This window comes from Perna viridis, chromosome 14 (genome assembly GCF_037379345.1).
Source record: "Perna viridis isolate PV_CMFRI_1.1 ecotype Kerala chromosome 14, ASM3737934v1, whole genome shotgun sequence".
Classification (NCBI taxonomy): Eukaryota; Metazoa; Mollusca; class Bivalvia; order Mytilida; family Mytilidae; genus Perna; species Perna viridis.
Genome location: NC_142458.1, coordinates 22,656,401 through 22,680,715, shown reverse-complemented (window position 1 = coordinate 22,680,715; position 24,315 = coordinate 22,656,401). Strand labels below are relative to the sequence as shown.

Sequence of the window (24,315 nt, the reverse complement as noted above, 5' to 3'; positions counted from 1 at the left end):
GGCTCTAGGACTAACAAAACCCCTTCTAGGCTCTAGGACTAACAAAACCCCTTCTAGGCTCTAGGACAAACAAAACCCCTTCAAGGCTCTAGGACTAACAAATCCCCTTCTAGGCTCTAGGACAAACAAAACCCCTTCTAGGCTCTAGGACAAACAAAACCCCCTCTAGGCTCTAGGATATGTTTGAACAACACTCAAGTCTTGTTTTCACTGGTTAAAGATACATTGAAATGATAGTTGGGAGTTTTCGCAGAATGTCTGGTTTATACAATTTTCTAGTTTACTCAGGATCCTGTTTGGACAGGTTCCACAGAAAAAAAATCCTTTGGTATGGTAGTCTCAGAGATATAATCCCTAAGACTAAGAGGGGTCACTTCACATAGTTTCAGAAAGATGAACAGGCTCTCTATGTGGGACCTAGTAAACTGACAAAGCCATTCAAAAGATCATCACATTTTATACAAACCTTCTTCAACTCACATTCTGCATTTTCAAATATATAACTGAAGACCCTTCAAGTGTAATTTTGTTTGAATGTCACAAACTCATATTCTCATATGGGCAAAAAGGTCATAAAAAAACATGGTCATATCGCCATGTCTACCAAACACATATACATACCCAAGCCACTTTGCATCTTTGTACATATCAAGTTCCATATCAGAGTTATAGTCCACAGAATAGTTGATGGATGCAGAAGGAGTCACAACATTAGATGTGTAGAAGTTAAGACCAATGAAATCAGCAGTGCCTACAAAAGATCAAACTTTAAACCAATATATTTCCACAATTAAGGATTTCAATCCAATTTCACAACTATTTAATTTCACTTCTAACCCTTTCTGAAATTTGTTTTTTTTGTTATGAAGAGAAAGTGATTAATATAAGTTGGAGATAAATATGTACAGCCAAAGTATTCAGACTGCTTTAATAGAATGGCTGGAGTATAAATGACCTTTATGACCCAATAAATAAGATGACTGACCAGATATTAATCAAAATACATTCAAGATTATGTTTATGTTATTACCCTTGATAAAACTTTTCTCAGATTCAGTAAAAGCTGGCAGACGGCTCTCTGGTAAGTTCTGATGTTGACTATGGTTTCCTATTTTGTCCTTCATCACTTGTGGGTAGTCTCCCTTTAAAAATATAGGATCTCCAAACCATCCAAAGAAGAAATCATTTCCAGTATGGGAGGCTTCAATATCACCAGGGTTATTTTTGTTCTTGGGTTCATGCCAGTCAAAGTTCATGGTTATACCAATCTGACCTGAAATAAAAACATAAAATTGCCAATTTTGATGAAATCTAACACATGCAAGGTGCAGATATTTTTCTTTTCTTATTACAAAAATAGTTTTTGCAATTGAAATTATTTCAAACTTTGAAGACTAAAATACATATAAAGGTTGGAAATTATGAGTGTCCCTGTAAGAATCAGGCAGTGGGTGAAACATGGTATGAAAAAAACCATTGTTTTGATAGTGTAATTTGACCATCTGCACCATCAAGGATCGAGGATAGCAGACAAGATTTTGCTGGACCTTTGAGTTACAATTTCATTGAAATGGTCTTTTCAAATAGAAAAAGAATCCTTGAGTGATATTACAATGTCAGATCAATGGGGTTTTGATATGCATGTTTCTGATTTTTTTCCATTTTGCCTGATTCTTACAAATACTTATATTTAAGTGTAAAATATGGTAGTGTTGATCCTTATGTATTAATTATTCAACTGTGGTAAGATTCTTATATAAATTTGATTGATTGATTGATTACTTGATTGACTGACTAATTAATAGAAAGAATAATCAAGGGAACCAAGGTTATAGCGGTAATCAAAAGAATGTAATCTAGGGGCAAAGACCAGACATGGAAAACAGACAATACACAACAAAGAACATAAAGTAACTAAAATCATACAAACAAAATAACAAAAGCATGAATGAGCAACTCAAACTCAACTGAAAACTGGGAGCATGGACCAGGTGCACTGGTAGGGTAAGCATCTTATGCTTTTCAAGAAACATCCACCAAGTTGCTCATAAAAAGTCAATTCCAGGGTAGACGAAAGAGGAAAGGAAAATTATGACACGTTGAACAAATCAGTTTTCATGGTGCAGATAGATCCACAAGTTCATGATGACGACAATAAAACTTCTGTAGTGTTGACTTCAATCTTGTAGCAACATAACCCTGTTCCAAAAGCCTATTTGTTAGAATTCTAGCGCAATACAAAAAGTCTGTGTAGTTTCGGCAAGCTCTGGCATAACATATGAGTTGTGATATGAACATTCCATTCAAATCAGTTTTCATGGCCGAGATGGATACACCGTAACAATCCACAAGTTCATGATGACGTCAAATCAGTTTTCATGGTGCAGATGGATACACCGTAGCATCCTATGGTATGTATATATTGAAAGCATTTCAGGATGAGAACATTTTATCAATCAAACATACCCTGCTTAGTACTAGTCATACAAACGAAGCATGATTTTTTTTTATGTGCTAACTCACAGAAGCAACTGTCCACAGATATGCATTTCATTCCACTCAAGCAACATTATCCTGACTCAAAGTCAACAAGTAAACACACATTCTACATATCAGAGAAGCAATGACTACAAATTTTAAGTCTTCTGTATGACTTGGTCATGGATTGAACAGACAACCTTCCATGCTCAAGGAAAATATGCTACCACCAGACCTTTAAGGTGGTTACTGATATGCAGTCAGTACGCATAATGTAGTGCTGTGGAAGCACTTTTGGTCGTGGGTACAAATTTTCGTAGTAAAGAAAAAAACCTTACTTTTGATTTCTTGAATTCATGGGTTTTGATGTATCTGTTGCTGTTGGCACTTCAGTATTTTTTGCCAATATTGGAATCCAATATTTTGAAATTTATGCTGGTAAAAAGTTGACTTGGCAAAGATGACTTATGAATAATTGCCATCATACAAATAAATGAGGAATTTCTTATTCATTGTGCCCCATGCGGGTCCGGGTGCCAAAAGAATAAGCCAGCAACAGTGCTAGGCTTGTCGTAAAAGGCAACTAAAAATGCTCAGAACCCTGGCTGAGAGCTAGGGTGCTCTGCCTACAGAGCAACTGGGTTGTGTGCCATAGGTGGTGGAATGGGGTACCCGAGGCATGTTACATGCTGGGGTCTTCAGGCAATAATACAGAAAACCTGACCGCAAACCACAGTGGTGCAACATGTTGGGAATGATTTTACATTACCTGCACGTTAAAGAACCCTGCTGTGGTATTTGATAGGAGTAGAAACCTTTGTGCTCCATCACAGTAGGCTAAATTGCCCCACCCTATTTTTAGTGACAATCAAAATTTATAGACCCCATCCCATTTTTCATTTCATCATCATTATTTCATGTTCATTTTATTATCCATGTTATGTTCATTGCCTGAATATAGCTGAAGTATTGCTGCTCAGGTGTTAAACCCCAACAATCAATCAATCAATCTTATTCATTGGAAGCAAATTTTGTGGTTTGCCATACCAGGAGAAACCATGAAAACTCACAAACAATAATACTTATACAGTATGTACAATGTACCTTAACAGTGATTGCTTTCTTTTCTGTCAAATTGGAAGAACGTAGAAACAAAACAAATAATATCTTGACTTCATAATAAAAACATGATTGCTTATGGAATACATTTGTTGCCAGAATTCAAAATAGTTTGCTACTGAAATATAAATATCATACTCACTATAAAGAAGATCATCACTGAGGAAATCAACAAAATTCAATTTTTTTTTTAAATACATTGCAAAAGAAATACAAATCTTTACTACTTATGTGCCTAATTTCATATGATAACGAGTCTAGAAACAATATACCTTTCTGTATTGCCCTGAATTCTTCATCATAGACATGATAAGCTTTGGCATGACCTTTGATCAGGTTGTGAGCAGCAATGTAAGTATTGGTACCAGTCCCAGGGATACCAGGAGCCTTTCCTCCATTACCATATCCCTGAACTGAGACAACCCATGGCTCGTTTAATGTTATCCACAGTTTTACCTGTGGAAATATACAATTTTACATATTTGAATCTTAAGGAGGTAGACCTAAGGTAATAGACACAACTCTTACAAATCATTGGAGCGTATGTATTTAGCATTTTACATTAATTTCATGTAAGCATCAAAGTAACTCAGACTGATTTCATTCTGTTTCAAATGAAAGCTTGATTGGCCTTGATGAAATTGAATATTATACAAACATATCACTGATTTCCCTTATCCGAGATTTACCTCATTTAAAGGGGCTCAGTATAGACAGGTTTCACTGTATTATTTAAAACATGTGGGAGTTGTAAATACTACAAAGAAAAAAATTCTGAAGAGTTTTCTTTTTATTGTACATAAAGTATTGTTTTAAAAGAGTTCAGAAAACAAGTTGACTTGTGCCCAAATTTTAAATGGACACCATCTCTAAAGGCCTTGTTATTTTTATGCAGTTAAAAGAGTAGTTTAATTTTCAGACCCTGAACATTAACCTTTTTATTTGACCATCAAGCAGTACAAATCTTCTGATATCAATAAATAGTTGTACTTTTAGTTCACTCCTTTTCAATGAGCAGAAATGGATAAAATGTTATGAAATGGATATAAATGTCATTAAGACAAACTGATTCATTGGAACATGGGAATCAAGCAATAGTGACAATTTTTATTATTTTAGTTACTTTATGTTCTTTGTTGTGTATGTCTGTTTTCCATGTCTGGTCTTTGTCCAAAGTTAACACTTTGATTACCGCTAGAACCTTGGTTCACTTGATTACTCTTTAAGTTAGAGTTAAGACAACATCACAATATTCATACCTCTGCTTTTAGTTTGGCAATAAAAAAACAACTTGTAATTTTCCCCTACATCAAATATCAATGAATTTTATAGAATAACTTACCCTATCACCAAACTCTTTGAAACAAATTCTAGCATAATCAGCAAACAAATCCGACATAGTTTCATTCAGCCATCCTTGGAAGCGATTCTGCAATTCTTGTGGCTCGTCCCAGTGAAACAAAGTTACCATTGGCTCAATACCAGCATCCTTTAAGCCATCAATCAGGTTATTATAGTATTTGATACCAGCTTGATTGATATTATTCGTTGTACCATCTGGTAGTATTCTCGGCCAAGAGATAGAAAATCGGTAGTGTGAAACCTAAAATAAGGATTTCAAAAAGAATGGACAGTCAGTCACTTGAAATATGGCCCTAAATTCCAGTGTCAGTATTTCAAATTGAGAACCAGCAGTAATACACCTAAAATAATACATCCAACACTAGAATTTCAGCAATAAGAACTTTAGTAATATAAAACATTAACATGTATCCTTGATATTATGTCCTTAAGTAAAGTCTTTTGATAAATTTCAAGCAAAAATTATGTGAAGCCTATTGTCTGTGATCCAGGAAAAAAAAACTTAATCTCTGTTTGTAAATTTACAACAGAGGAAGAGTTCATTGTAAGATGAAATTTACATTCCTATCTTGTTAATATTTTCTTTGTTACAAAGTATTCTGCTCATTTGGCAAAATTTGCTGGTTTCAATTTTAATTCTAAAATATATCAATACATACAAATGTTATTTCCTTTCCAAGAAAACTGTTTTTTCAGCTCTATATAATCATTAAAAAACATGAATAAGGCCAAATAAAATTATTTCTTCTTTTCAAGTCCTCCTGTTTCTTATTGGTGGTGCCTAATTATCTAGTTTTATAATACCATATCAAAGAAGTCAAACAATCTTGTCATTTTTTTTCTGCTTCTTGCAATGAACAATGTAAAAATCCCCTACTTCACTATTTGAAGCAATAAAAATGTAAAAAGAAATACCTCCCATCAAAAATAGTTTTCATGACAAATGGTCTGAAAAACATTAGAAAAAAAGTTTGAATGGCCTAAAATGACAATGATATATACCTTCATATCAGACATAATTTTGATGTCCTCGCGAAACTTATGGTAACTGTCACATGCAACATCTCCAGTGTCATTGTTAGCCACTTTACCAGCATGACTGAAGGCATCCCACATACCTAGGCCCTTACCTAAAAATAGTACAAATGATGCAACTATGATCTTATACAGAACAAGAGGAAAGCCAACATTAGCATAATTCAAAGTACATATGGAACAAAAGAACAAAAGTATAGGTAAAATTCTGATTTAAAAACATACATTTTGTTTTACATTCCAGATGCAACAAGTAAATGAACAGAATCTGATGAATAGCATTATATATCATAAATAATTGAACTGCAATAGAATGATATTATAGATCCATCCATGGCAATACTATACTCAAATACTATTTTTCATGGGCTACTAACTTTTGTGGTTTTCGTGGGTAGGTCAAACATGGAAATATGATTCCAATGAAAAGGAGACTTCCATATAGATGTGTAAACTGAAAACCTCAAAATCATGAGTTCAAGAATCCACAAACTTGTGTTTCTTCCCTAATCCGCAAAAATTGGTACCCACAAATTAAAGTAATAGTACCACTTATTAATAACGAGAATAAATAAAATATAACTCCTAAGTTACCATCAGCATTCCAGCCTCCCTCCACCTGGTAGGATGATGTTGCTGAACTCCAGGCAAAATCTGAAGGAAATGTTCCATAATAAAAGTCATCCAACATTGGTAGATTGTTAGGGTCGCTCCTCTCATTTTCCTTTACAGGCTCAAATGGTGCCTTAGGAATATCAAAACTAAAATAATGAAAAATGAAAGAACTTAAGTAGGCATGCTCAAATACCCAATACAACCCTATACTGGACAGTCATAGAAAAAGATCTCATTTAAAAGGATTTATTTCATGAAACTTTTTTTATTATCAACACTACAGTGACCTTCGAAGATAATCTAACATAGTATAAATGGGCTATCTACTGGCAACATACATAAATCTAACCAAAAGCCCCATCCCAAATATTTAGTCACCTTTCACCTCACATTTAAAGCAATATGATTGATTGAATTTCAGTTGAAGAAGGATTTGAGGAAAATATAAAATTGAGATTTATTATGAAACCAGACCCAGACTAGAAAAGTACAGCAGTTCTTAATGATTCCATCAATTTTTGATTACCAAAGAAAGTATATTGTCTTTAAGGAGTAATTTAGGATCTTTTTTCTGGTTTGGTTGGGTATAATAGGCACTTTTTCATAGTTGTAATTAGCACCTTTGCTCATTATGAACTAAAATCAACCATAACAAAAACTAAATTTTTTGGCTTAAATATTCCACCTTGGAAAGAATCCATTGCTTTCAATCAGCTGCCTGAAAAATCTGGATGAAGCCTTAGCAGTCCTTGGTCTGTCAGGGTTGGAAAAGTCCACGTGGTACAGACCAAACCTTTCAGTAGTAGCTCTGTTCCATTCAAAGTTGTCCATCAAAGACCAGGCTGCATAACCTCTAACATCAATGTCATCAATTCTTATTGCTGAAAGAAAGAATACAGAAATATTATATCATGATAAACTGTTATAACAGAGATATTTCTCACCTGTCACATATCGCTGTTATACAAAATTTGACTCCAGGTTAATATGCATGGATCAGATATAGAAGTGTAATTTAGAAATGCTAATGCAACTATATACGAAATAGCACTGACCTATCATGAGTAATATATATTAAAATGAATTAAGTAGCTGTCTTTGTAAGAATCATGCAAAATCTGAAAAAAGTGATACACCCCAAAAAAGGCTGCATATTTTTATTTTTGTAATCAAGTTGTTTTATGGGTCTATATTATGAAATGTGTAATTATTCACTCAAGTCTGCCTGCTCTTAGGAGATAATCAACTTTGAAAATCCAATAGATTCTACTGTATTTGAGTGTCATTTACAGAGTTATCTCCCTTAATTTTGAATTATATAGTGCATTCTATACAATTTTTATCTCCTATGAGCACAGGTTAATAACCAAATGTTAATTTTTGTTTACTAAAGCATTTTAAACAAAATATTAAAAATAAAAATATGTAGGCTTTCAACCATGTATCACATTTTGCATGATTCTTAGCTGGAGTGCTACTTAACTGGAAAGTTAGTATTAAATCTAAAAAAGAAATTTCGAAGTCAACAGACTGGACTGCAGGGGCATATAAATGAAACAGATAACAAAAAACAAAAGTGTCCCCTCTCCTCAACAGCACAGATATAAAAAATGAAATTTTTAATTCATTTGGTTTCCATTCATAAAACACTTTCTGCAATACTAATACAAGGTTAGATTTTTGTCCAAACATAAAAGAAGCAAATAAATAGTTTTGTTTCAGTAAATGATTCATCATTCCCCCTTTTAAATTAAATTCTCAAAACTCTTATAAAAAATACTGCAAAACAATAACAACCAAATAGGCAATTCTTTCCATAAATTCAAACATTTCACCAAATTAACTATCAGAATCCTCCAAAGCAATTGTTTTTTTATATTGATATACTGTTCCTACAGACAGACAGACAGATACACTCCTCGAGACATTCACGTTTTCCATTTTAGCGTTCGTGCATCATTTATCGTGCATTTACACATCGTTTTGCATTCATTTAAATGCACGATAAACGAACAATAGAAGCATTTGTTTAAATGCACACTAGGAGCATTAGTTTAAATGCACAATTGAAGCATTTGTTAAAACGCACGATACGAGGGTTCATTTAAACGCATGATAGAAACATTTGTTTATTTTTGTACTTTGATTATTTCATTGATTTAACTGTTATTTTTATATTTTTTGCTATTATTAATTTATATAATTTCATTAATTTTATTTTCTATTTTTTTCTATCTTCATTATATGTCAATATTATTATTTTTCATTGTTCATCTATCATGCATTTAAACGCACACTGGGAGCATTTGTTTATTGTGCAATTAAACACATGATAGGAGTGTTCATTTAAATGCACAATAGAAGCGTTTTTTATCATGTGTTTGGTTAGCATTTAGCATGCGTTTGGGTATCGTGCGTCCGGGAAACCAAAACATCTCAAGGAGTGTACATACCATTATACACTTTTATAATCTGGATGACAATGACAGGGAATATTCAATTTTACTTAACCATTACCTAGTGCTCTAGCATTCAAAGGGCGATCAAATTATATACTCAGATTTGATTGAATTGCATAATGGCCCATGAAACAGGCCTGATGTAAGGAAGAGTAATCAAGGGAACCAAGGTTCTAGCAGAAATCAAAAGACTGTAATCCAGGGGCAAAGGCCAGATATGGAAAAGAAACATACACAACAAAGAACAAAAAGTAACTAAAATCATACATACAAAGTAACAAAAGTAAATGAGCAACTCAGACTTCACTACAAACTGGGAGCATGGACCAGGTGCACCAGTAGGGTAAGTATCCTCTGCTTTTCTAAAAACACCCGCTCAGTTGCTCATAAAAATTCAAGTCCAGGGTAGACGAAAGAGGAAAGGAAAACTATGACCTATTGAATAAATCAGTATTCATGGTGCAGATGGATACGCCGCAACAATTCACAAGTTCATGATGACAACTATAAAACTTCTGTAGTGATGTCTTCAATCTTGTAGCAACATAATCCTATTCCAAAAGCCTACTTGTAAGAAGTCAAGCGCGATACAAAAAGTCTGCTTAGTTACAACAAGCTCTGACATAACAAATGAGGTGTGATATGAAAACTCAACATGCAGGAGTTGAAGGGATGTTGCCAAAGATGAAAAGCAAGTTGACAATTCTGAATGAAAAGTCATCACGTTTGTTGTAAAGTGTAGCCAAAAGTTTTCCCTTAGCATTGATCTCTAAGTAACTGAGATAAATGGATCTAGCTAAACGATGTTCTTTCTTTCAGATCAGATCAGCTATAAAGTCAGCCTCATAAGAGTGAAGGAATAGGTCAGCAAGTAGAGGAGCACAACCTGTTCCCATTGGAATGCAAACTGTTTGTTGAAATAAACGTCCACCACACTGGACAAATATGTTGTCGACCAAAAATTACAGCATTTTGAAAACATCTCCTTCTGTACTTTTGGAAGATGATATGGAATTATTTTGTACAAATTATGATGAATCTCTACCAAGAACTATATATTTGTATCTGGGTCTACCATCTTTTATGGAGAAACAACAATCTATAATATGGAATTAGGATTCCCTGTAACCTACCTTTCAAAACATTATTGAGATAGTGTTTGTAGAAGTATATCCTATGATGGTCATCCAAACTCCCATTCCTATCTGAGACACCATTTTCGGTGATGTAGATTGGTATATTGCCATACTCATTCTTAGCCCAGTTCAGAGCCTTCCGTAACCCCCAAGGTGTAAATTTAAGCCAGGAAGATCCAGATCTGTAAACAGAAATAATGTATTTCTAGTACCAATAAAAGTCTTCTCATCATTGTTTCTTTTATATTTTAAACTTACAACAAGATATTATTTGAATTTTTATTTTAGAAATTGAGAAAAATATACTCATGGTACTATTAATCAACTTATATTTGGACCAAATCTGATTTCGCTAATTCCACATTCAAGAAAAAAAAATCATGAAAATTTATCATGGCATAAGTTCCTTCTTTTGTAAAATTACTGTAATAAAAAATCTAGCACTTCCAAAGCTTATACATTTATTTACAGCAATGCCTAATATAAATCAATCTTTGATTCATGACTTAGATAGAATGTTTTAAAGCTTTATATGGGATGGAAAAACAGAAAAGATAAAGTGTAAAACACTTATAGCTTAAATAGGAGATGGGGATCAGAGATGGTCCATCTACATTCTTTTATTATGTATTTGAAAATTGGGTGGGTGAGAAGGCTCTTTTTACAAAAAGAAGGAGAGTGGCAAAGTTTGCTTAATATTGAATTAAAAGACTTCGCGGGAGGTGAGAGTCTTTTCTTTACAAAAGGGGAAGTTATTAGAAGTATAAAAAAAATATTAAAAATCTGTTTTGGAAAGATGTGTGTTAAACCTTATCGTTATCTAAACCATTACAAAAACTTACAGATATTAATGAGTGCTTACTAAGATATTTTAAATTTTGTGCCGTTACAAGATTTTTCTTACTTTATTAAGTGGGAAGATTCAAATGTCAAATATCTTAGTGATGTATTTGATATAGTGGGGCAAAACTTCACAGAACTGAAATGAAAGGTACATACACAAAACTTTGTGAAATATTTTTCGTTAATATCAAGTATTTCTACTAATTTAAGACAATTTATTTAAAAAATGTAGACAACACAGTGATACACACTGTTGAGGATTCATTTTTTAAAATGCTTGCTAAGAATATATGTATAAGATTTATTTATCTTCATTTAGTGAAATTACAATGCTATCTTCCCCATGAAAAATTTTTGAAATGGGAAAGTTAATTATATACTGAAATTCCAGATTGGAAAAAATATTTTGTTCTGAATAAGAAGTGTTGTAGTAATGCTTATCTTGGCAATTTCCAATACAAGTTTTGTACGAGCTGTACCTACAAATATGTTTTTGTACAAGATTCATATAAAAGATTCAAATTTGTGTTCTTGTTGTAACCATAGAGACTATAGAACATCTGTTTTTTGACTACTTAGACACTTCAAATGTCTTATATGACTTTCAGATTTTTCTTAGAAAATATTATTCTGATTTTGTTTTGAAAAAAAGCACTTTCTCTTTTGGTGTTCCTGAGGCAGATATCAAATGAAATCTTTTGTTATTTATTGGAAAACAGTACATATTCAATTGCTAATTGGAAGAAAAACTGCCCAACATTGTTGGTTTAAAGCGAAGAATTTGACATTACTATCCCATTGAACATGTTATTGCCAAGAAAAATAATGTTTTGCATAAATTTGAGAAGATATGGGCCCCTATTAGAAATATTTCAGATATTTGATAACTAAAAATGCGTTTATTGTACTTTAAAATACAAGACAGTATATTTCATCTCTTTTTTATTTCAAATTGTAAATTGAAATGTATGTATCATAGAATGATTGTCTTTTAAGCATGAGAGAGTGTGAGAGTGAGAGTGAATAAGAATGATAAGTGCAGTCTTTCAAATTAAAATAATATAGTGAGGATTATATACATGTTTACACAACCCCATTACACTCTAGTCAGGTAGTGAAGTAGGGGGATGTTGTAAAACCCTGACTATATTCAAAAAGAAATAAAAAATAAAAACAAAAAAGTTCTTTCTTTTGGATCACATTAATAACACGAAAATTAATTGTAGAGAAGATTTATTGATATCCTCAAATATGAAAATAAGTACATGATGGATCTGCAAAAATAATTCCGTTAACAATAATTTGTACAACTTATTCCTACTTACAGGGTCAATATAGTAAAAAAAATCTCCCTTCCTCCTTCAATGGTTTTAATGAACATATCAGCTAAAACATAGCCTGAGAACTAAAAAACTAACTAAGTGTGGCCTTACCCGAGCCAAGAATCAGGTTTATACTGATCTATATCTCTATCATCATCATAACTAACTTTATATGATGGTGTCTTCTTCAGTGTAGCTATATCTGATGTGTAGTAGTTAATACCAAGAAAATCTGCTGAACCTTTGGAAGAAATATAGATTAATAAAACAGATGCACATGTAGAAATTATGAAAAATATATTAAGTAATTTATGAGAAAGGCTTACAGATAGGGTAAAATTCATGAATCAAAACTTTGTAAGTAAAATAAAAGATTTTTACTAAAAGAGTTGCGACTAATGTGCTACACCAGAAAACATTATTTTTTATTTAGTTTATTTTGGACATTTCTTAAAAAAGTTTTTGCACTCTTATTGTCTTTATACTGAAACACAGATTTAAAACCTGAAAAATGATATTAATTTATACGAGATGGCAACTTCAAACACTGTTACATTTACGATATCATGACAAAAAAAGTAATATATACCGCCACTGACACGATGTTATTTGTGAATTTATAGTCACATGCAGTACACAGGAATTTTAAGGGGGAATAATACTTAAAGGGCAGGGATCTAGGGCAAAATGTTGACTTTAATAGTTACAGCCAAATCAAATTGATGAATTTAATAGTGCTTGTTGGTGGTCAAAAGTGGGTGCAATTACACCCTACGCACATCCATATGTATGGGCCTGAGTCATGGCATTTCAACTAGATATAGAACAAGCTGAAGCCCTATTATTTGGTAAAAAAGATTAAAATCTTTATAAATTATTAATATTTCAATATTTCAGTTGTATTAAGTTTTCATAAATATCTACCCTTGATATTTCTCTTCTCCACCTCGGTGAATCTTGGAAGTCGACTGTTCGTGTAATTCTGGTGTTTACTTTTGTTGGATATTTTTGTTTTCATGATTTCAGGATAATCCCCATTGACAAAAATTGGATGTGCATACCAACCAATCCAGAACTGGTTCCCTATCATAGATGCCTGTAAGTCATCACTCTTCCTTGGATTCTCTGGTTCAAACCAGTTGAAGTTTAATGCAATGCCAACTTGTCCTAAAAATAAAGTCTTTGAATTTGAGCTGACATTCGTTAAAATACAACCAACACATATATATATATATGTGTGTTGGTAAAGTTGAAACTGTGAATCTAAGATTTCTTTTATGAATTTGCAAGAAGTATATATGTAAAAAAATTGCAACAGGTCCAGATGACATCACTACTGATTTGTAACCTAAAAGAAATGAACAAATCTCTAATGTAACATTAAAATAAACAGCTGTGCTAAACCATACAATTTACTTGAACACCCTCCTTTTTTGTTTTTTTTTAGGTGGTATGAACATCTCAAAAACAAACAAAATGCTTCATATGAGAAGCTTTACATGATTGCAAGTATGGCACAACATTTAAACTTGATAGAGCTTTTAATTTTGGATAGTGAGTAAATATTTGAAAAGATTCTGACAAGAACTAATATTGTAAAATAACTTTAAATTTGTGTTTAGACATAAGAAATCAGCAATTATTACAAAACTGAAGAAAATTGAACACTGATTTCCAATTCCTTTTTGGCATTAAATTCCTAATATATAATGGCCAAAACTCTTAGATCAATTATTGGCCCCTAGTTTTTGATAAATGCAGTAATCACCCGAACAATCAATCAAAACCAGACTTAGGTGGCATGGAACCTTGTGATGAAATTTAATAGAGCTCCATAGCTTAAAATATTTAAGTTATATAGATACTTCTGTAAAATTCTTCCTTTTGGCACCTTCTTCATTCCTTTTCCTAAACAGTAAGTGAAATGACCCAAAAATATATATATTAACCTTTCTTTTATATTAGTATGGCAAACTATTATGAAGATCTATTCACTTTTACATGTTTTAATGCTTGAAACAATAAATATGTGTGCTTAACATCCTTTTCAGACATTTTGTTCTACATAGTCAGGTCTAAAATCCCAATCCCAGACTGACCTTTGCTGTACAGAACATTGTGGAACAATATCATAGAGATTCATATGTTCCAACAATTTGTTCTCCTCTACTTGATTTATACATGAAATTAAATTTATTAAATGCTTGTTTTGGCATTTTTTTTGGTCCCTAATACCAAATCAACTAATTCTAAATGCCCTTGGTGGTTTTGCTGTAATCCAGGGACAAAGACCAGACATGGAAAACAGACACACACAACAAAGAACATAAAGTAACTAAAATCATACATACAAAGTAACAAAAGTAAATGAGCAACTCGGACTTCACTAAAAGTTGTACCACAAAAACCAAATGTTTTCAGTTGACATGCACCATACCATTATAGGAATACACATTTTTTGTGACATAATTTTGTGTCTCCAGCATAGAACACCGTTTTTTGAAGTTGACTGATTCCATTTGCAGGAGAGTTAACACCATGCTTTTCATACAATGCAGGAGAAAATAGCATACCACTTTGATTCTTCCTGAAGTCTGCGTCATACATCGTGTATACTTTGGCATGAGCTTTGATCAGATTGTGTGTGACAATGTAGTCATTGACCCCTGACCCATTAATCCCTGGTGCCATATCTGCTATCCCATACCCAAGGACAGATACCATGTGGGGTTCATTGATTGTAATCCAAATCTTCACCTATAAACATTTGTTTCTAATAATCAAGAAATAACACCAAAATACCAATAATAAGGGCAAAAATACCAATACAGTCCCTGAACCAATCCGTGCAACAGTTTGATGGATCAATGACCATTGACTGATTGATTGCTGACAGATCGATGACCGATGACCAGTGACCGATCTGCTCGCAGTTTTGTAATGTAAAATGACAAATGAATCGATAAAAATAAAACAAATGTAAAAAAAATATAGATTGATGTTCAAATTTATTGCATAATGTAAATACAAGTATGTGTAAAATTGACAGAGAAAACACTGGAAACTGTAAAATAAATTGACCGCTCTGTGGTCACGTAATACGATAACGGTTTGATAGGTCGGTTTGACGGATTGAAGACTGATTGGAAATTGATTGGTGATCGATGACCGATTGCAATTTTTGTTGCACGGATCGGTTCAGATACTGTAACAGGGGCAAAAACACCAATAACAGGGACAAAAATACAAATAATAGGGGCAAAAATACAAATTTCAATACCCAGCCTTAAGTTTGGAATTCCGAATGAATTATTAAAAAAACTGTACTTAGTTTCAGAAATAGTTCGGTAAGTGAGGACAGTCATTTTTTGTTCCAAAAATGCTCGGAAAGTGGGAACTTAGAATTCTTTTTTTCACACGATAAATGTTTCGATAGTATTATATTGAATTTCAGAATATTCAGAAAATAGGAACTTCCAAATTATTTTACATGTAAAACATCTGGAAAGTTGAACTTACAATTTTTTTTCACTTGGAAAATATTCAGAAAGTTGGACTTCGAAATTTTTGTCACTTAAAATATGATAGAAAAGCTGGACTTAGAATTTTCCCCTCCATTGGTTTAAACAAGACTATATATCAAACTGAACAGTTTAATTTGTAATGTTTATTGTAATAGAAACATGACATGTATAATGGTTTCACCATAATTTTACATTTATGCTCAAGAGTCAGAACTAATACAATTTCAAAGGTTCAAAATCAAAGTTTGGAATCTCCTGCTACGGGAAGGCTGTACACATATTTTAAGGATTAACGTCAGCAATATTACAATCAAATATAATAATAAAGACTTAAAAGAAGAGATACAATTTTATGATTCTTTCCAACACTCATGAACAAATTAATCTCACACTTGAGTTTTGCTCCAATCATACTTGGGTTCATCAAAAGGAAAATTCATTTTTTTAATTAGACACTTGCAGGAACTTAAGCATTTACTTCAAATTAGAAATTTCAAAATGTTTAAACCCCTTGTTATACCTTCCTATGCTTAGGACTGAATAAGAAAACTAGCATACAAACCCTGTCTCCAAAACGCTCAAAGCAAAGTCTAGCATAGTCAGCAAACAAGTCAACAATGGTATCATTTAGCCATCCATTGTATTGCTCTTGTATGGCCTGGGGTAAGTCCCAATGGTACAGTGTCACCATTGGTTGAATACCTGCATGAGTTAAAATACTGTTATGTAACATGACAAAGGACCACAAAGTTTGGATACAGTGTGCACTTTTAAATACCTGCATGAGTTAAAATACTGTTATGTAACATGACAAAGGACCACAAAGTTTGGATACAGTGTGCACTTTTAAATACCTGCATGAGTTAAAATACTGTTATGTAACATGACAAAGGACCACAAAGTTTGGATACAGTGTGCACTTTTAAATACCTGCATGAGTTAAAATACTGTTATGTAACATGACAAAGGACCACAAAGTTTGGATACAGTGTGCACTTTTAAATACCTGCATGAGTTAAAATACTGTTATGTAACATGATGAATAACCAAAAAGTATGGGCATTTCATCACAAATAGTTTATCTGATAGACTTTATTATCATGTGTAAGTTGCATCAGTTTTTTTCACATGAAAAATAAAATTTCAATTAGTTGTCAATTTCATATCTTTGTCAGATCATTCATTTTCCATCATCATTCACTGTGTCCACGGTCCACTAAATACATGTAAAGCTTTGATGAAGGGACATACCTTAATTTTGACTTTAATCAATTAGAAAATGATATATTAGGATTGTTTTTAATTTTTGACAAAGGCACATATAACCAACTTTGGGCAGTTTATGTTTCTTCATAATCTGCTTTGCAGTTCATGAACTGTGAACTGCCCCAAAGTTGATTATTTTGCATAACCTGTGCAATCCTTAAATAACTTAGAACCAGGAAAAACAAGACCGTATAATGTAATCATAAACCAGATGAAAGGGACATCTTAAGTCATGTATGCTACATGATGATATAAAAAAAGCTTTTTTAATCTTTTTTTTTAAGAATACCTGAAGAAGTCAATCCATCAATCAACTCATTATAGTATTGGATGCCAGCTTCATTGATTTGGTCTATTGTTCCGTTTGGTAAAATCCTCGGCCATGACAACGAAAATCTGTAGTGAGTCATCTAAAATGAGTGAAAAAAAATATAAACAGCTTCTCACATTTTTAATTTTTAATTTCAGAATAAGGTAGATCATTCCTATTACATGGAGCACACACAAAATTATACAGAACTTTCTATTTTCCATGAATAATGATGCAAAAATAGGTTATCTTTAAATTATTTTAAAAGACTTTATTACATAGAATTTTGACTGTGATCAAACCCTTTCTTTCCCCTATGCATAGGCCAATGTACTAGCATACAAACCAGGTCTACAAAAATAAGTATGGTAAAACTACAAATATTAATTTAAGAAGTGTTTTTAAAGGGGGAGATAATTGGCAGGAAAACACTCCATAGAAAAGTAATGTAAATTTTAGTTTAACAAGAAAGTCAGTAACCCTAGGTTTCTTTTTGAAGAACAAGTTAATCGTTTTACTAACTAATATGGGGTAGGTATTGCCTAAATCAGGGAGCACCTTGAGCATTACCATACATGTACCATCTGTGTGAGACTCATAAAAGTAATAAAGGACATTACAAAAGGTGGGGTTGACCCGGATGAACATTTTTGCTTCGCAAATGAAATATTTTTATTTATATTTAAGCGGAATGAATATTTTCATTAAAAATCTGCATTGTTAATTAATGGGGGGTCAATAAATAAATAACTTGAGAAAAAAAGAAATTTTTCCAAAATTCCAACCCCATACCCCCTTTCCCCTCGCTCTCAATATGGTCAATAACTTTATAGCACTTAGTAGTACTTTACATATTTCATCCCTTAAGGCCATTTCTAGCAACATCCTTCTCAGATTCGACCCGTCAGATCAATCTGTACAGATACTGGGAATATTACAGTCCTCCATGGGTGGTGAGAATATTTTACACATATCATGTGATGTAAACAAAATTCAGACAATAGCTGCAAATTCCAAATAAGAAAATCATTGCCTTTCCTATCTTAGAAAAGCTATGCTTCGATTTGGATATTATAATCAGTGTTATATTTTTTTCCATAGCAGGTTAGGTTCTTGACAAGAGCGCTAGTGGCACAGCGAAGCTACACGTATATGCACATACATGCACGTACATCCACGTGTTTCCTGAACTTTTTAAAAGCATTATATTCACTTCTTTTAATTAGTGAGAAAAAAATAGAGAAAGACTCCAAAACTATTAGAAAAGACGAATTTATTTTTACTGAAACGTAATCTTAACCTTTGTATTTTTATTTATTTCTTTTAAGGAAGTAATGAATTTTCTCCGTACGCACAGTCACTTTTCGTTACTTCCAGGACATGACTTTTTTACGCTAGTATATTGGGGAACATTAAGAAAATTTAGATAGTACATGTAATAACCGTAGAGCTCCCACCACTTTGCAGTGCTCGCTATAATTGGGAATAAAGACTGCACTAACGAAAATAATAGTGGCATTATCTCCTAGCCATCAACATAGAGTATAATGATAGTATAGACCACTGCCTACTTATCAATCAATCATTTTATACCGGTAATAACTTTAAACTACCGATACTTCGATGAATATTGACATTTTGTTCTTTAAATCTTTTCCTTCATGTAAAGAAGCTCCTTACAGTTTTTCAAGATTTTCTGGCTTTTTGTTTTTTTTTGTTTTTTTTTTTTTGAGTAACTAGACTTTTACAAGGGTGCCTTGAGTTGACATTTACATTCTGGTGGGGTTGTCGTCTCTTTGACATATTCTCCATATCTTTTCTCAATACATGTATATGTGAACACACCACTAATGGGGATTGATGTAACACATGCTGTATAGTTATATTTGTATCCAAAGCAAACCTTCATTTCCTTCATGATTCTGATATCTTCATGGAAATTATAGTAACTGTCACAAGCCACATCTCCTGTTTCTCCATTATCTAACACTCCACTATGTGCCCTAACATCCCATATACTAGGTCCTTTACCTAGTAAAAAGGAAAGAAGTCATATGTACAAAATGTATATCTTGATTTTTATTTAAGCAGTTTCTACCTGTAGCTGAGTTAGTAAAAAGTCTAAGTAAATCAAGGATGTTTTCTATGTACACAAAATTAAAAAGAAATTTAAACTGTCTTTTTTCACTGTTAATGAAATCAATCTACTTTTACACAGTTCTAAATGTGCAATAATTTCTCAAATCTCATTATGTTTTACAAAGAAAATGTTTTGACAGATAATTAGTTTTGACACTACAGGTTTGTTTGTAAAAATATCTAAATTGAAACTGCTATGAAATTTCAGATTTACAGTGCCTACATGCTAAGAATATTCTTTTAAAACAATGCTGAACTCTACTTTTATCACAATTAAATACCAATGAAACATAACCTTTATACAGCATTAGGAAAATGATGGTCACAGGTTTTTTCCCCATTCTGTTCAGTGCTATAAATCAGTGTTTTATTTGTCTTCTATTTCTATCACAGGTATACATATAAGCCTCTTTAATGACTTTCGTTCAGTATCTTATAACAGATGAAGACCACAAAGGTAACTCATACATTTTAATACATAAAAATCCTGCAAGTTTTTCTTCATAAATATTTTCTATAAAAGATTAAAATTACCATCCATGTCCCAAGCTCCTTCTATTTGGTAAGCAGCAGTGGCTGTACTCCAGGCAAAATTCTTCGGGAAAATGCCATAATAGAAATCGTCAATCATTGGCAAATTGTGAACGTCAACTTCTTCAGAAGGTGGAAGCGGGGCAGGTGGCAATTTCTCCATAAAAAATCCATTATTGCTAATTAAATTCTTGTAATAAATAGCAGAGTCTTTAGGGGTCCTTTTTCTCAGGGGGTCACTGAAGTCAACATTATACAGACCAAATTTTTCAGTGTATCCCATTTCCCAGGCAAATCCATCTTGTAAGGTGTGGTAAAAGAAACCTTTTACAGTACAATTATCTAATTGTATTGCTAAAAAAAATTACAATTAAATAATCACAAATAAGACAAGTTATATTTAATATCTTGGGTTTTGGCCTCTAAGGTCTTTTTCGTAAAGAAACAAAGAGGCATTATTGTTCTTGCTTAAAAGCTGGGAAATTTCTAACAATCAGCAAAAATAATGAGGATGGTACTATTAATGTTTTCATATTTGTATTTCTTTCATATGACAATAAGAAACGGCAATAAGACACCCTAAACCAGAGACAAAGGAGAACATGAACATGTAGTATTTTTAATTTGACTATTTTTCAGTGTTACCCATGCAGGGAACAATTTGGGAGTGGGTCATGGGCCATTGGTCCTAAAATTGCAAAAAATGACCTCAAAAGATAGGGAGACATGCATGATCAGTGGCCCATTTTTTTGTGTAAAAGTAAAGCATTATTCATATTATTGGCCTGTTTTAATATTTTGTTGAACATTTCACTTCACACAAATGGATCATTGACCCAATGAAAGAAAATTCAAGAGTTATCTCTAGTTCTCTACCCATGCACTCACTAAACCATGGTGTATTTCTAATGGAGAATGCTGAACTGGTTACTACAGTACAAAATTTGAACAGAAAGTGAACTGATACCCCTTGCTTACAAGACAAGGAAATCCATTTACTCCCATTCTTTCCTTTAAAAAGCATCCAACATAAACTATTTTACTACGTTCATCATAAGAGGCAATGCGACCAAATCTAAATTGGTATTGTAGGGGTAACAAAAACATATATTTTAAATTAGTTATTTTGTAAAATACACTGTTTTTTTTTATTTTTTTACCAAAATTTTAGGTACTGCATGATGTACCAACAAAAATTATTGGTACTGTTTCAGCATACCTGCCTTATCTGGCTATGCCCCTGATCATTTGATATCTAACTTTCCTACAAAGCTAATCAAATTCTGAAGAACAATAAATAAGGCATTGTAATTACAAGTACATATATGGAGAGTCAAACTGGTTCCTATATACTTTCCCTACACTTTGTTTGCTTGGGTATAAACAAACCCAGAAATTATCCATACTACGAAGACCACAGACTAACTCAACCACTCAGCAATATAAAGGGTAAAAACTTCACTGCAAAGGTAAACTGCATGATCAGATGTTCCAAAGTTCATCAGAACTCTACCTGATACAAGAGTTGTTTACCTTTAAGAACTTCATTTGAGTATTCCTTAATGTAGTTAACTCTATGTTTGTCATTTATAGTTCCATCATTGTCACTGGTACCAGTCTCAGTAATGTATATAGGGACATCAGGGTAGTGTTTGGAAATCCAGTTTAACATCTTTCTCATCGCAAAGGGTGTCACATAATACCATTGAGACCCTGTCCTATAAATAAAGTAGATTGTCTTATAAAATGAGATCAAAGTAGTGTTTTGCTTGTTATGCACACAAATTGTGTGATCATTGTGTGAACCATGTCCACTCACACATATGAAGTGTTTAAATCATGTGAATGTGTTCTCATCTTTTGCATTGAACAACATAATTTATCATTAAGTAGCAGTCTTTATAAAAATCAGAGAGTAGAAGATTCGTACTTGTCAAAAACTCTCCAAATTCTATTTTATTTTTCAATCAGTAATGGTTACAGACCACAAAATGGGTCTTATAGCTGAATGTATATTTTTTTCAAAAATACAGATCTAAATGCAGATATGACTATTATTGCATAAAAATATAGCATATATAGTTGAAATATTTTCCAAGTAGCAAATCAAATGTTATTGTAATGAAGTCGTTTATAAATATAACAAATACTAGAGGAGCAAGGATAACCCACTTGGCAATGATTACCTTTCCCATGAATTATCTATAGAATAATCCACATCAGCATCCTTTACAGTACCAGTCAAACTATCTGGGTCTACAGCAGGAGTAACTAGATCAGCTGTATACAGATTTAAACCAACAAAATCTGCAGACCCTGCAAACAGAAAATAAAGTCTAATTAGAAACAGTAATATTGTAAATATAAAAATCAGCAGCTACAAAACACACATGATTACAGATGAACAAGACATTACATACATGGTAAATTTAGCACATAACGAGAGAAAGAACAGGCTGTCATGTTTACCATACCTCCACTAACAGTTGATATTATATGACACAAGTAAGTTAATAATAGATGGGGGAGACATAACTACACATGCAAAATTTTCACATAATTTTCACACGAATTGTGCAAATAAAGTTTGTGACAGAGTTCATTTGAACTACGGGTGAACTGAGCATTCATGTGGTATTTACATGAATTAATCACATGAAATTTGTGTTAAGTGAATTTCATGTGAAAAGCATGTTAACTTCATGTGAAGCTTTATTAACATGGTTTTCACATGATCAATATTTGCCAGTGTAGCATAAAATTACATTGTTCAATATTACTAATGTGGGTTTTTAGTAAATATTGCAAAATTCAAGAATTCATAATAAAAAAATTGCAATAATAAATGCATGCAAGGTGATGTCAATAAACCAACGATTAATTGCGTCGGGTATTAAAGGTTCAAAATATAGTTTGGTTATACAAAATAAAACATGCACACATCACTTTCAGATATTTAATGTGTACTAACCTCTCAGGTAAGCCATTTCTTCTTTAGTGAAGACAGGCAAGCGGCCATCTTTAATGCTATCTTTCACCAGTTTAGGATAGTCTCCATCGCTGAACACAGGGTGGGCAAACAGAGCAAAATCAAATGCTATCGCTCTTTCTGAAGCATCCCAATCTCCCGGACTATACTTCCGTAAAGGCTCTCGCCACCTTGCCTCTAATGATATACCTATCATACCTTAAAAAGTGAAATTTAAAATGATAAAGATCTCTCCCTCTTTAAAAAGTCTTAACCATAGTGCAGATCTGTATTATCTAGTATCAGCGTCACAAAATGTTTAAAAATTACTTAAGATTGAGAAAATTCTTTACTGTTTGTGATATTATCAATTTCAAAGACTTTGGAAGTTAAGAATATTCTGAGACATTAGTATTTTTTTACTTTCATAGTGTCAGGGCCTGCTAAGGCAGGCATCAATAATACTTAGATACAGTAGAGCTTGAACCAAAGATCTACACTAAAATATAAAAATAGGACATTAATAGGATAATTAATTGGAAAGAGTAAATAACCAAAATATTATCATGAGGGCCGAAGAACGCCAAGATTTAATGAGTGTGCGGAACTTGTTTCGTGTGCAAGTTAAATCCTCAAGCATTCTTGGCATGAGTGATCATATTTTGGTTATTCACAATAACCAATTGATTATCCTATTTATTATACAGATTTTCTTCATATTTTATCAATATTTTCATTATGAATTGTAAATTTTGTGATTGGTGGATTCATATGAAAGTTGTGACTTTTGGCAGGAGAAAGTCCGAGAGTGAAATTACCGAATTTATTTCACATGGTGAATTATCGAAATTGATTACACTGGGAACATTCAGTAAATCACTGCTATCTATATAATATTAAATGATACCCAACCATGTTACCATGTATTGGAGGGGGGTAAGGAATGATTTAAAATGGCTGTAACTTTTGACTGTAAATAATCTGATCTAATCTTACACAATTACTATTTAAAGTAAAAAAAAGATACTTCCATATCTTCTAAAGTTATCATCTGGAAACCATTGGGGAACTGACAGATGGACAGATGGACAAACAACATTTTAGAGGGTACAACATATAACTCCCCACTTCATAAGGCGGGGTATGAAAACCAGATTTTAACACTACCTGCATACTGATCCCCCTTCTTTTAATTAGCCCTTTTGAAT

General features: G+C 32.7%; 1 protein-coding gene across 1 annotated transcript in view; it reads right to left on the bottom strand.

The window, feature by feature from the left end:
* LOC148598664 (lactase/phlorizin hydrolase-like) overlaps positions 1-24,315 on the bottom strand; it is a 74,702-nt gene that overhangs the window by 12,840 nt on the left and 37,547 nt on the right. Inside the window, exons 26-43 of the mRNA XM_088562468.1 lie at positions 23,111-23,326; positions 22,326-22,455; positions 21,673-21,857; positions 20,143-20,493; positions 19,373-19,500; positions 17,449-17,569; positions 16,456-16,595; positions 14,943-15,126; positions 13,294-13,536; positions 12,481-12,610; positions 10,202-10,386; positions 7,295-7,490; positions 6,589-6,755; positions 5,962-6,089; positions 4,940-5,200; positions 3,870-4,053; positions 1,031-1,273; positions 622-751 (exon numbers count right to left, since the gene is read on the bottom strand). Of these exons, the coding sequence (XP_088418594.1) occupies positions 622-751; positions 1,031-1,273; positions 3,870-4,053; positions 4,940-5,200; positions 5,962-6,089; positions 6,589-6,755; positions 7,295-7,490; positions 10,202-10,386; positions 12,481-12,610; positions 13,294-13,536; positions 14,943-15,126; positions 16,456-16,595; positions 17,449-17,569; positions 19,373-19,500; positions 20,143-20,493; positions 21,673-21,857; positions 22,326-22,455; positions 23,111-23,326 (3,322 nt within the window). The remainder of the gene's footprint in view (positions 1-621; positions 752-1,030; positions 1,274-3,869; positions 4,054-4,939; positions 5,201-5,961; positions 6,090-6,588; positions 6,756-7,294; positions 7,491-10,201; positions 10,387-12,480; positions 12,611-13,293; positions 13,537-14,942; positions 15,127-16,455; positions 16,596-17,448; positions 17,570-19,372; positions 19,501-20,142; positions 20,494-21,672; positions 21,858-22,325; positions 22,456-23,110; positions 23,327-24,315) is intronic.